The 12,658-nt window shown below is 44.8% G+C and overlaps 1 protein-coding gene across 1 annotated transcript in view; it reads left to right on the top strand.

The window, feature by feature from the left end:
• Window positions 1–12,658, top strand: part of PPIL2 (peptidylprolyl isomerase like 2) — a 51,173-nt gene that overhangs the window by 13,690 nt on the left and 24,825 nt on the right. The window contains exons 6-11 of the mRNA XM_063315453.1: window positions 2,798–2,849; window positions 5,960–6,051; window positions 7,531–7,620; window positions 9,547–9,622; window positions 11,448–11,608; window positions 12,167–12,242. Of these exons, the coding sequence (XP_063171523.1) occupies window positions 2,798–2,849; window positions 5,960–6,051; window positions 7,531–7,620; window positions 9,547–9,622; window positions 11,448–11,608; window positions 12,167–12,242 (547 nt within the window). The remainder of the gene's footprint in view (window positions 1–2,797; window positions 2,850–5,959; window positions 6,052–7,530; window positions 7,621–9,546; window positions 9,623–11,447; window positions 11,609–12,166; window positions 12,243–12,658) is intronic.

Genomic DNA, 12,658 nt, shown 5'->3' with positions numbered 1-12,658 from the left:
TTAATAAGCTTAATTGCAACCTTAACTTGCTTGCTTTGTGACCTTTCTGCAGAAACTGCTCATGCAGTTGTCACTTTTCATCAGCTTGGCTGGCTATCAAATGTTTGCTGCAGGGTTGCTCTGCTCGCTCAGAACCCAGATTTGTGCCACGACAAGCTTAGAGCTGAAATTGACTTCTAGTCCCTTCATTACATTTCTCTTGCCCTAGTTACGGAGAATTTGTTTTAGTAGCAAGCAGAGCCTCTAGTTCAGTGCTTCTCAAACTTGGCAACTTTCAGACCTGTGGACTTCCAAGTCCCAGAATTCCCCAGTCAGCATGTCGATTACATTCTCCCCTTTTACATTCACATCATCCGCCTTTTGCATAGGCAACACAGCAGCAGTCTGGGGAGGGGACACCCTCCACCAGGAAGAAGAAAGTTTTATCAGGTAGTCCTCGACTTATGACCACAATTGGGACTGAACTTGTCACTAAGTGAGGTGGCGGTTAAGTGAATTATGCCAGATTTTACAACCCTGTTGCTGTGGCCATTAAGTGAATCACTGCAGTCATTATGAGATGGGCAGTGATAGAAATTTGAATAATAAATAAATAATCACGTCCTTAAGCGAATCCGGCTTCCCCCATTGACTTTGCTTGTCAGAAGCTGGCCGGGAAGGTCGCAAATGGTGATCTCATGACCCCGGGATGCTGCAATTGTTGTAAAGCCATACCGGTTGCCAAGCTCCTGAATTTTGATCATGTGACCATGGGGGACGCGGCGATGGCCGTAAGTGCAAGGGCCAGTCGTAAGTCATGTTTTTCAGCACCGTCGTAACTTCAGATGGTTGCTAAACAAAACATGTTCGTAAGTCAAGGACTATCTGTAAGCTGTTGACTTTCCATCTCAGTCTGTAGATCCCATTCTAAAGAGTTACAACAGTTATTATCTATCCAGTGAGTAGGTAGGGTCAGAGTTACTTATGAAAGGTGCCTGTTTCTTTGTTGCATGCAAGGAGTTGCAATTAGTGCAAGTTGAATAGCGCAAAATTCAGTGTTGTGCAATTTAGAAACTGATACCAGGTTGGGTTTAATGCGAGCCAAAGTTCGGTTAGTGCGAGGCTGGCGCCCACGCAGTTGCCGTTGGGGTTTTAGCCGTAATTGTTGTATGTGCAAAATGGGGAAAAGGAAGCTTGCGTTTGAGGAAAGCTCAAAAAAGAAGAGGCTCCTTTTGAAGAACAACAGCAGAAAACAGGAGACAGCAAGTACGCTTTGCAAATGGGTTTATCCTCCTTTGCTGTTATACAGTCTTTCATTAATAAACATATAAACACTTAAGCTTAAAAATCTTCCATTGCCTATTTCCATCAAGCTGAGACCAGTTACCCTCTTTTCCATAGAAATATCCCTGCGAATAGTGCAAATTTGAATAATACAACTATTTAGTGGGATTCATTAACTGCTGTAATCTGAGACCTACCTGTACCTCTCCATTTTCTGCTGCTTCAGAGGCATGGATGGAATCTGCGCTTCAGAGTTCTCTCTGTCCTTTTTCCCATTCTTGACCCCTATCTTTTGTTTTACCGTCATCAGGTTTATTGCAGCCCGAAAGCCAGATTTAATCCAAATATCTAATAATAGCAATAATAACATCCTTCTCTCTATATATATAACCAGAAAAACAATAAATATGGTAAGATCTAAAAATAATTAAGATCTTTTGTTTTATTCAGTTGTAACTGAAGCAGACAGCTGGCCTCCCTGGCATTACAGTGTAGAAAAAAGTAAATTAAAAACGGATAGGAAGAAGAATAGCAAATTAAAAAGAAGAAAAATCAGAGAGCCTGCATTCAAAGCTGCTGATCGGTCGCCATCTTGAGGCCACCCCCCTCCCCAGCAGAGCCTCTTTTAAAAAAAAATGCCAAAAATTGTAAAGGGATGTAATGAAGACTGAGAAACTATGACTGTTCAGGTGAAGTGTTTCTCTAGCTTGGGCATCATGCTTATATTTAATTTTACCATACTTTAATCTGGTTTATTGAAAATAGTAGCCCACAGTTGGGACTGGAATTTCCATTGCTAAGCGAGGCGGTTGTTAAGTGAGTCATGCCCAATTTTGCAACCTTTTTTCCTGCAGTCATTAAGCAAAGCCGGCGTCCCCCATTGACTTTGCATGTCGGAAGCCGGCTGGGAAGGTTGCAAATGGCAGTCGCATGACTCCAGAACGTTGCAACTGTCTTAGGTGCGAACCGGTTGCCAAGTGCCTGAATTTTGATCATGTGACTTCAGGGCTGCTGCAGTGGTCGTAAGTGCGAGGACTGGCCGTAACTCACTTTTCCAGCACCGTCATAACTTCGAATGGTTGCTAAATGAATGGTCGTAAGTTGAGGACTATCCGTAGATAGATGTTCTCCATGACGATCTATCCCTAAGCTGTTCTTTCAAGTCTCCCAATGATGTACCCATCACCACCACAACTGAGTCTGCAACTTGCTGCTGGTTGTCCTCTCCTTCCACCTTTCCCACCTTAGAGTCTTTTCCAGAGAGCTTGGTAGACAGATATTACAGGGGTTTTTTTTCCCTTTTTCCCTTCTTGTTAAATGATCTTCGACTACATTCTCACATCCGGGAGTCAGAGTCAGATTGCCTTCACGGCTTTCTCTTTGTGTGTGTGCGTGTTTTTGTGTACGAGAAGAGCATCTGTGTTGGATTCTGAGTCACTTTGGTATTGTCCTAACTTCTTTCTTTTTCGGGTGCTTCAGTCGAGGTCACCACCAAGTGGATGATTAACCGTTGTGTGTGTTTTTGTCTCTGCAGAAGCTTGAGGCCAAATCTCTCATCAAGTTGAACTTCGCTAAGAACAGTGAGGGTGAGTTGGCACTTTGGGCTTCTGCTCCCTCCTCCAGTTTCTCCCCCCCCCCCATTTGAAGTTTATGAAAAAGTGAATTATTGTGCCAGGGACTGTGCAGATCACAAAGAGGCCCATGGCACTGCCGGTGCTGCTCATCGCCACCCACCCACCCACCCTGGAAAAAAATGGTTGTGCCATCCTTTTCTCACAATTAGTCATTAGTCCCGATGACATCAGGGCTACAAGTTGGGAAGACCCCATCACTAATAGTGGAAATATCCACGCTCTGATGCCCTGTTTCTTATCTTCCTTTGTAACTCCATGTTGGTAGAGGTTGGTTTGAAAACTAGATCTCAGCTCAATTTATTATCCTTGGTTATTTTTCCCCAGTTTTCATTCTATGCCAGCCACCCAGAGTCGCTGTGGCAACATGGCCGGCTCTATAAATTGCGCGTAATCAATCCGTCTCTGTCAGCGTACAGCTGTTTATCTCCCTTTTATATGCCCGCATGAACGCATGCGTACACTTGAAAAAATTGGCTAGGGCAGGGTGTGGAAGGCTTTCCATCTTTTCCTTTAAACATGAGAACTAGAAACTTGGGTCTTGATTTGATTAATAAGTATGATTAAAGCAGCTATTACTGAGGTCATATATTAATAATAGCTCAGTTCGCAGTTGGTTTGACACCCACCCCCTCTGTGCCAGGAACCTAGCAAATTGAACTATGAAACAACCTGCTACTAAGTCAGTCTGTTCCTTCTAGAGTGATCACCAAATTTTTAAAATGTGTCAATTATTCTATCCTAAGATGACAAATGTTCACAAACTGATCATGTCTTTCCTTCCTTCCTTCCTTCCTTCCTTCCTTCCTTCCTTCCTTCCTTCCTTCCTTCCTTCCTTCCTTCCTTCCTTCCTTCCTTCCTTCCTTCCTATAAATTTCCAGAATCCATTCATTTTTATTGCTTTGTTTACCGAAGAAATGTTTAATATTAATCCTTACCCTATGGAAAATATACAGTTCAATTTCCTCCAAGTGAAGTCATCGATGCACAGTCAGATTTAGAGAAAAATGGCTCACTTAAGTGGAATGCCAACTATTTTGCAACCTTGAGTTTGTCTGAACTGCTTAGAGATGGCTGCTGCCCCTACACATGTTTGGTCAGGGCTGAGCCTTTGAAATACGGGCACTGAATGGCAGGCGCATTAAATTATGTCTCCAGGGTTGCTTGTTAGCTAAAATTTTATCTCGCCCTCTCTCCGAGGAACTCGATGTGGATTGTATGGAGCTTTTGTTCTTCCCAAAGACCCAGTGCTGATGCTGAGTGGCATTTGGATTCTGGTCTTGTGGAATTCTAATTTAGTCAGCTGAAATATTTATGGCCCAAATGTGATCCCGAGGATCTCAGAGCAGTTACAATTGTAGAATTGGAAAGGGCCATTTCGCTGTTCTGCTCGATGCAGAAATCCAGATGAAAGCATCTCTTAGCATGGTTATCCATCACCTGCTTGCAAACCAAATTTGTACCCCAATGCCCTAGACATTTTCACTGTTGCTGTTTCAGTTAGCCAGTCTTTCCTAACGTTTAATCATAACCTGCCTTTCGGAGATATAACCCTCACAGACTTGAAGAGTGCTATCAAATCTGCTAGCCATCTTCTCTCAGGGTTAAACTTTCTCAGTTCATACAACTTAGTTTCCAGACCCTTAGGAACAAAACTTCCCTTCTGTGAACTTGCTCCAGATTGCCACAATTCTTCTTAAAGGAGATCTGGTGGGGTAAATGTGGATCATCCCATTCTAAGCATCACTCTGGTTTCAGTCTCTGGAAATTGAAGTTGAGAACAAGGTTAGCCAAGGGGAGCCCAGTGCCCCCCACCCCCCGAGAATTGGTTCCCTGTCAAACTGCTGTTATTGTTAAGAACTTGTTCCTAAAACTCAGCTGAAATCCACTTCCTCTCTCACTTAAGCCATTCGTTGGATCATTTTTCGTTCCTTTGTTTATTTCTCCACCTTAAGCCGCCAGGAGTCACTTGCTGAGATGGGCGGCTATAGAAATTGAATAAATAAATAAATACAATAAATAAAACTTGTTTGCTTCTCCAGTCACAGTTTCCCTGTAACAACAAACCCATCAAGAATAGAAATAAGAAATTTACTTACTTATTTATTTTCTATCCCACCTTTAGTATTTTTTATAAATAACTCAAGGTGGCCAACATACCAAATATTCCTTCCTCCTCCTATTTTTCCCACAACAACAACCCTGTGAGGTGAGTTGGGCTGAGAGAGAGGGACTGGCCCAAGGCCACCCAGCCAGCTTTTAAACTATCTTTTAAAAAGCAATCTTATAACAATAATGGCCAACTGGAGGTGCCACTGGTTCTGGGTTCTGCACTCTGTGTTGGTAAAGAAAACCTCACTGGTAGGTACTTAACCAATACTATCATGTCCTCATAGAGCCAGTTTGGGGTAGTGGTTAAGGCACTGGGCTAGAACCGGGAGACCGTGAGTTCTAGTCCTGCCTTAGGCACGAAGCCAGCTGGGTGACCTTGGGCCAGTCCCTCTCTCTCAGCCCTAGGAAGGAGGCAACGGCCAGCCACTTCTGTAAAAAAAACCTTGCCGGGAAAACTGCAGGGACTCGTCCAGGCAGTCTCTGAGAATCAGACATGATTGAACAGATTAAAAAAAAATCATATGACTTCCTTTGTTTTCTTCTTGAGACTCAGCTACCTCAACTATCTCTTTCCTAAATCCCTGCTTGTGTTGGGTAGTTCCCAGGCCTTCATTCTAACACTTACCCTGCTCGAGGAGCTGTTCAACAGACTACCTTTAGGATTTCAGGATTTTTTTTGCAGGATTTCCTGTAAGCTGAGGGGAGGAGGGGCTGCCACCCATTAGTAGGATGCACTATAACTATATACTGCCCTGCCAATCTGGGGAGATGGTATTGAAGATGCTGTCCAATAGTAAAATCCTATTATGTGATGTGTACTTATCTCACCGATAATGCTAGTGGCTTTTTCTGCTTCTAAACTAAATTAAAACAAACTTCTAGGTGGGCGTCAAGCAAGCAGGAAGTGTGCCACATCTGTGGTTCATTTCTCTCTGTTTCCTTCTTCAACTCAGGTAAATACCACTGCCCAGTGCTTTTCACAGTGTTCACCAATAACTCCCACATCGTGGCCATCAAGACCACTGGGAACGTGTTTGGTTTTGAGGTGAGCGCTTCTCAGAATCTGCTCCAAGATCGGTGATGCATGGATATATGGAAACGGTGGTAGAGCCATCCTCCCCAAATGCATGCCCTCCAGATATTTCAGGATGACAACGTTCAGAATTTTCAGCCAGTGACGTAAGGCATTAAGGTTGGGGTTACGCAATTAATATATAATTGAATTCATTCCAAAGCTGCATTCTAAGGCGCATTTAAGCCGCCTTTGTGCATGAATCACATGTTAGTTAATACATGGATAGGGTCAAGCCAAGACCATGGCTTCCATGCACAACAGCGCACACTTCCCTATATATCACTGGCATTGTTCTCTGTGTAGGGATACTTGCAGATGGCCTGTATGCACAAGTACAGGCCTCCCCAGTACAACAAAAGCCTTCAGTGGGAAACTGATTAAGGTCTGGTCAGTTTCAGGCATGGAGGTCAGCAGGCAGGGTTCTAATCCTCTAAGGTCACAGAACTGAGCTTGTCAACTTGCAGTTAACACTTTTTTAGGGATGGCTGGGCTGCAGAGAAAAGCAGCTCAGGAAGAGATTGCTTATTTAAGCAATCTCTCCGCTCTGCAAGGAGGGGGGAAAAAGGGAGAAAAAACGGGTCAGGCACAGGACACTGTGAGAGAGAACTTTATCTGAATGAGATGGCAGCAACCAGCGATCTTCATAGCCTCTCTCTCTCTGTTATGTGTTTATTTAACAACCATTTCGCTTAACAACCAAGTTGTCAGAACCCACTGCAGTCACTAAACGAGGACTGCCCGTAGCGAATCTCCTGCCTGTATTTTTCATAGGTTGCAAGCGTTTGTAGTCAGCAGAAGAATTGGAGGCTGGTGAGGGGGGACAGGAGTTAGCGGCTGGGAGAGACCTCCCCAGTCCTTGCCCTTGGCCCTGCGTGTGTGTGTGTGTGTGTGTGTGTGTGTGTCATTATGCAAGTAGCTACAGTAGATCTATGCTTTATTAATGTGTTCCAACTGTGGCTACTGCTAATGGTTAATATAAGGGCTAACTAAACACTAATACGTTCCTTTGGAGAAGATAATATTTGTATTTTTTCCCTCCTCTTTAAAAAAAAATGCAGCTGGTCGAGATTTTTTTTTTTCTGTGCTCCTATAGTGAGAGTTGCAGAAACGTTATGGGTTAATGCTCTGAGTGGCATAATTTCCACCACGGTCTGAGAAAGGTTAGGCTGCTTTAATAAATAGCAAAGAGGTGCTGTGCCCAGGCAGCACCCAAATGCCGCTTCTAAAGCATTTCCAAAGCACGTCCAGGCCTCCTATCAATTTGGAAGAAATCCCTTTGCCTGCAAATAAGTATACTTATCTGGTTATGCCACAGTTAGCGGGGCTGGCTGAGAATTCTCTGGAATTCTCCTGCCCTGTTGGGCTTGAAAAGACAGGGAAGAAAAATTAATAGGCTGCTTCTCAACCATCCGTTCTGATTTCCCATTTCTTCACGTTTTCTTTTTTAAGGCAGTTGAGCAGCTGAATATAAAAACAAAGTCCTTCAAAGATCTGCTGAGTGATGAACCCTTTTCTAGACAAGATATTATTACACTGCAGGTAAGTTTTAAAGATGGGTTTTGTTTTTGGCACTCTCCTCTCCTACCCTCAATCTCTTAAGGGTCTTCTATGGAGCCCCAAATATGCTATATATTATTTCAACAAAACTGGCCACCAGCCGTGGCAGGAGGGAACCTCCAGCTCCATTTTTCTCTCTCTCTCTCCTTATCCCTGCCCATTAATTTTTTGGTGCTTGAAGCAGAGGCAAAACATGAGAAATCTTTGCTTGTGAAGACATGTTTCCACGGATAGATCAGCTTAACAGATGTCCAACAACTGTGCTTGGGGAGACGCGTCCAGCCATGCAGAACCTCAAGCGTTAGCCCATAAAGCTTTCCGTGTTGCCTGCCTCCCTCCTAACACACAACGGAAAGAAACCAAATATGCCTGATTTGCACATGCGGCTCAGATGGAAATAACCAGCACCAAAATAACCCCCAAATTCCAGTTTATTAAGCCGCCATGTGAGCAAGCACACAAGCTGTTCAACTCTCTTCTCTCAAACGAGACCTGTTAGAACCTGGAATGATGGCTCATCACATCCGTCACTGTCAGGAGACATCAGCCAACATCCAACCCTAGGTTAAAGATTTGAGTGTTATCCCTTTGCTGATTAATCCTTGGAGGTATAACACAAGGCACCCAGTTTTGTTCTTGTTTTGTCTAACAATACAGCAAACTTTTTTGTCCTCCTGTAGGGCAAATGGGAGAGGCCATTAATTCAGGGAGGTAGATAGTAGGGTGCTCATTGGTCCCAATGCTCCGTAGAAGCATTTTCTGATCTCCAGATCTTACCTGATTTTAGGGTATCTTAATTTCTTTCTTAATGGAAGCAGAGGTGGAGCAAAGCATCAGCATTTTCTGTATTTCTAAGGATGCCTCTGCAACCCAGTGTTTAGTCAGGGAGTGGGTCCATCTGCTGTGAAAAACAAAGGAGGGAAAGGTTGGTTAGTTTTAAGACAGGACATTGGGTGCTTTTTTGGGCAGTGGTGGAAACCCCTGCAGCACTTCACTTCTCAAGAAATGGAGGGTGAAGGTCATCCTCTTGCAGTCAGACAGGAAATCTCACAATCAGGTAAGTAAATTTGCCTAATCTCTTTGTCAAGCCTACGACATCCATAAAAGATGCATCAGGACAGGACTGGAACTGGCTTTGCACGCAGGCTGTGTCATCAGCCAACGTGCTCATCCACCCTTCCTCCCTGGGTCTATGCAGTACGCTTTTCCCTAGTAAAATCTCGTGCAAGAGGCTGCCTCCTGCTCTCTGCATCGGAGAAGGCGAGTGAGGAAACAAAAGGAAATCATCAAAATGGTACAGAGAAGAGAAAAGTGGGGGGGGGGGGAAAGCCACGGGGTTGTCATTCGGGGGCAGCCCCCTCCTCTCCTCCCCCCCCCCCAGCTTGACTTACTAAACGTCTTTTGGTTTTACTGCCAGCCATAAAACTAAAGATTTATTTACCAGCGAAAGCAAACAATTTCAGGGCTGAGTGAAAGGCATAATTATGTCATTTAATGAGAGATGGAGCAACCAGCTCTCTCCAGCGAGTTTGTGGCGATGGAATATTGGAAGCTGCCTTATCTGAAGACACAATGCCACATTCATCTTGAGCTCTGCCATTTGCACTCGAACTGACGTCTTCGGCCGTTCTCTCAGCTCACTTTGGATTTGGGCCATTGTGTGTTCATCCTGCCCACTGTGCCGGGTTTATTTGTTTATTTGGCGGCGGAGAAAAAACATTCTGGACGCCCGCCGTGTCGAGTCTCGTCACCCCCGGAGAGACGGTGCCGGAATGAAGCAGAGCTTTCTGTCCGAGCGCCCCTGTGGCTCACAGAAATGCAACAGCGGCTGAATTGCTCTCAGCAGCCCAGAGAGTTTTGCCCCAAAGCTTTCGATGTTGATGTTCTGTCTTGGTTGATTTCGTTTAGGATCCCACCAATCTGGACAAGTTTAACGTCTCCAGCTTTTTCCATGTGAAGAACAATTTGAAAGTGACCGACCCGGGTAAGAAGGGTTGTGGAGAACTATAGAGATAATTAGCAATGGCGAGTCCAACTTGAGGCTTTTGGTGAGCTTAACTTGTAGCATTCTCTATTAAAAGCAGTAGACTGCTGTTTTAATTTCCCACAGAGCCCCAGAGTTGTTTTGTTCCTGTCTTTTTCTGCTCTGCAGCCTTCCCAAAGCTGGTGACCTCAAGATGTACAGGTAGTCCTCGCTTAACAACCACAATTGGGACCGGAATTTTGGTTGCTAAGCGAAGCGGTCATTAAGCGAATCCAACCCAATTTTACGACCTTTTTTGTGGTGGCCGTTAAGCAAACCATCATGGGCATTGAGCAAACCATGTGGTGGTTAAGCAAACCATGCGGTTCCTCATTGATTTTGCTTGCCAGAAGCTGGCCAGGAAGGTTAAAAATGGCAATCACACAACCATGGGACGCTGCTACGGTCATAAATGCAAACTGGTTGCCAAGCTCCTAAATCGTGATCTTGTGACTGCAGAAATGCTGTGACAGTTGTGTGAGGACTGGTCATTAGTCGGTTTTCCCAGCACTGTCATAAGTCCAAACCATCACTAAACGAATGGTCATTAAGCAAGGGCTACCTGTATCAAGCCTAGAGCTCTCAGGAGTTTCTACCCAGCATCTAAAAGCTGCAGTGTGTCATGAAGAGGGCAGCAGGTTGAGGAAAGGCAGGGATATTGTATCCCACCAGAGAACCACGTTTTCTGAGTGGCTTACATTAAAATCCAATCACAGTTCATCAGCAACTGGTCAGTAAAAAGCAACTGAACAAAAAATAGAACATTAACACGTACTGCATCTCTAGAAGCAGACAGCAGATCTGGTGGGGGACGGAGACCTTGGAAGTGCTTAGCTGACTCCCCAAAATAATAAGCGTGAGCACCAGGTTTAGAATCAGATAATCACTATAAACCAGGGCTTCACACCAACATCTGGGCTCCAGAAGCTCTCCAGAAGGTACCACCAGATTGTAACTTCAATCCTACAGAAAGGAAAGGGCATTATGTATGTGGGGACTTGTATTCAGTCCAGCCCACTTTACTTGTCGTGGCATCTGCTCAATTTTGAAATGCGCATCCCTGCAAAATCAAGAGCGTCCCTCACCTTGAAATACATTTTCAAATGCTTGTTATCAAGTATGCCTGTTTGGAAAGTTTGACGGTCATGCGGGTCCACGATTGAACGAGGTGTGCAAGAGTGCTAACTTTCCCCCTGGTTTGTACATTGTTCCTACTCTTTTCTTTTTTCTTCCATTTCTCTTACGCGCACTTCCACAATGCCACATTGCCCAGACCTAGAACTATGGTTAGGATTAACAGGGTTTATTTTAATCAAGGCAGGCCTCAGAACCATGGTTTGGTTGGCTGCTCAGAAGCCAAACGCAATTATTGTTCATCCTGGCCAACTTGATAAAATGTAATTAGCAGAAAACTAAAGTGAAAGCTTGAGAAATCCTCCTTGTTGCCTGGAGATGAAGAAGAGAGCACGGGAACCTGACTCTTTTGTTAAATAAGAATTCAGTACAGCATACAAACTCAACCACCCTTCGTCCATTTAGATCAGTGTTTCTCTGGCTGGGGAATCCTGGGAGTTGAAGTCCACGCATCTTAAAGTGGCCAAGTTTGAGAAATGCTACTTTAGACGCTGATTCATTTCACCTCCCCCCAATATTTCGCTCTGCCGCCTTGTTGCATCTTTCGGAGGGCCCAGAAGCAGGTGGTGTTTTACTGGGGCCTCGATTGGGCCAGATAGCCAGTTTTCCCAGTTTAGCAAGACCTTTGCTGGACTGTTACAATGTTTTGCAGATGAGGAAAAGGCCAAGTCAGACCCATCCTATTATCTGAAAAATGCAAACATCGAGACCCAGGAGACTCTCTTGGAGCTGTACAAAGAATTCAAAGGGGACGATATTCTGGCCGCCACAATGAAGGAGCCGGAAAAGAAGAAAGTGGATAAGCTGAATGCGGTAAGTTGACCTGTCCAGGGCCATTTTCAAAAGGGAGCGGAGGATGGTGTTGATGCAGAACTGTGTTTTTCAACCTTGGCAACTTTAAGACAGGTGGACTTCAACTCCCAGAATTCTCCAGCCAGCATGCTGGCTGGGGAATTCTGGGAGTTGAAGTCCACCCATCTTGAAATTGCCAAGGTTGAAAAACACTGATGTAGCTTAATCGGGCTCGCTGCATCAACAGTAATAGGGTAAAACTACTCAGGGTAAAATTACAACTGCTCAGAGTCGCTCTTTGGGGGGAGATGGGTGGCAGTATAAATTTGAGAAATAAATAAATAAACTTTTCTCTTTACTGCTTTTGTTGAAGCTGTAAGCTGCCCGAAGTCATTCTGAGTGGCCTCTAAATCTAATCATCATCATCATCTCTCTCAAGACTGGATGGGCCTGCCCTGGCTACCATTTTCAGAATAGGCAACCTCTCCTGGCAGCCACTCTGTGTGCGCACCCCCCACTTCCCCTTTCCGTATTCCAGATGTCTCCCCCTGACGTCCCCATCTGTTGCTGTTTTAACAGGCTCACTATTCCACAGGCAGAGTAAGCGCCTCTTTCACATCCACAGCCATGGCACCTGAGACGACGCACGAAGCAGGTAGGGCTCAATTTGGAATCTCCCCCCCCCAAACACATGCACAGCCACTGTGGCTTCTGAGATTGACAGCAGAAGGGACCTTTTTTGGAGACCGCCAGTGGGCTTCTTCAAGGAGCAAATTGTTGCTTTGGATCTGGGAAAACCCAGGTTTATTCTCCAGCACTGGGGCCTTAACACCATGGCCTGCAGTCCCTGGATTCAGGAGGAGAGACATTTCTGGCTATTCACAGGGCCCTGGTCCTGGTCCTGATGCTCTTTTGCTCTATAATGCCCTGTTCTGATTATCTCCTACTTAAAAAGGCAAGGAAAGGATCCAGACTGCAGCTTCTGGAAATCTTTCCAACCTTTTGTACATGGGCACCAGAAAGCATGGGGAGCTGGCAAATGCTTTGTTCTAGGTCACATGACTAGGAGGG

This window comes from Candoia aspera, chromosome 15 (genome assembly GCF_035149785.1).
Source record: "Candoia aspera isolate rCanAsp1 chromosome 15, rCanAsp1.hap2, whole genome shotgun sequence".
Taxonomy (NCBI): domain Eukaryota; kingdom Metazoa; phylum Chordata; class Lepidosauria; order Squamata; family Boidae; genus Candoia; species Candoia aspera.
Note: the sequence above shows the minus strand (reverse complement) of the source record. Positions and strands in the feature narration are given on the sequence as shown.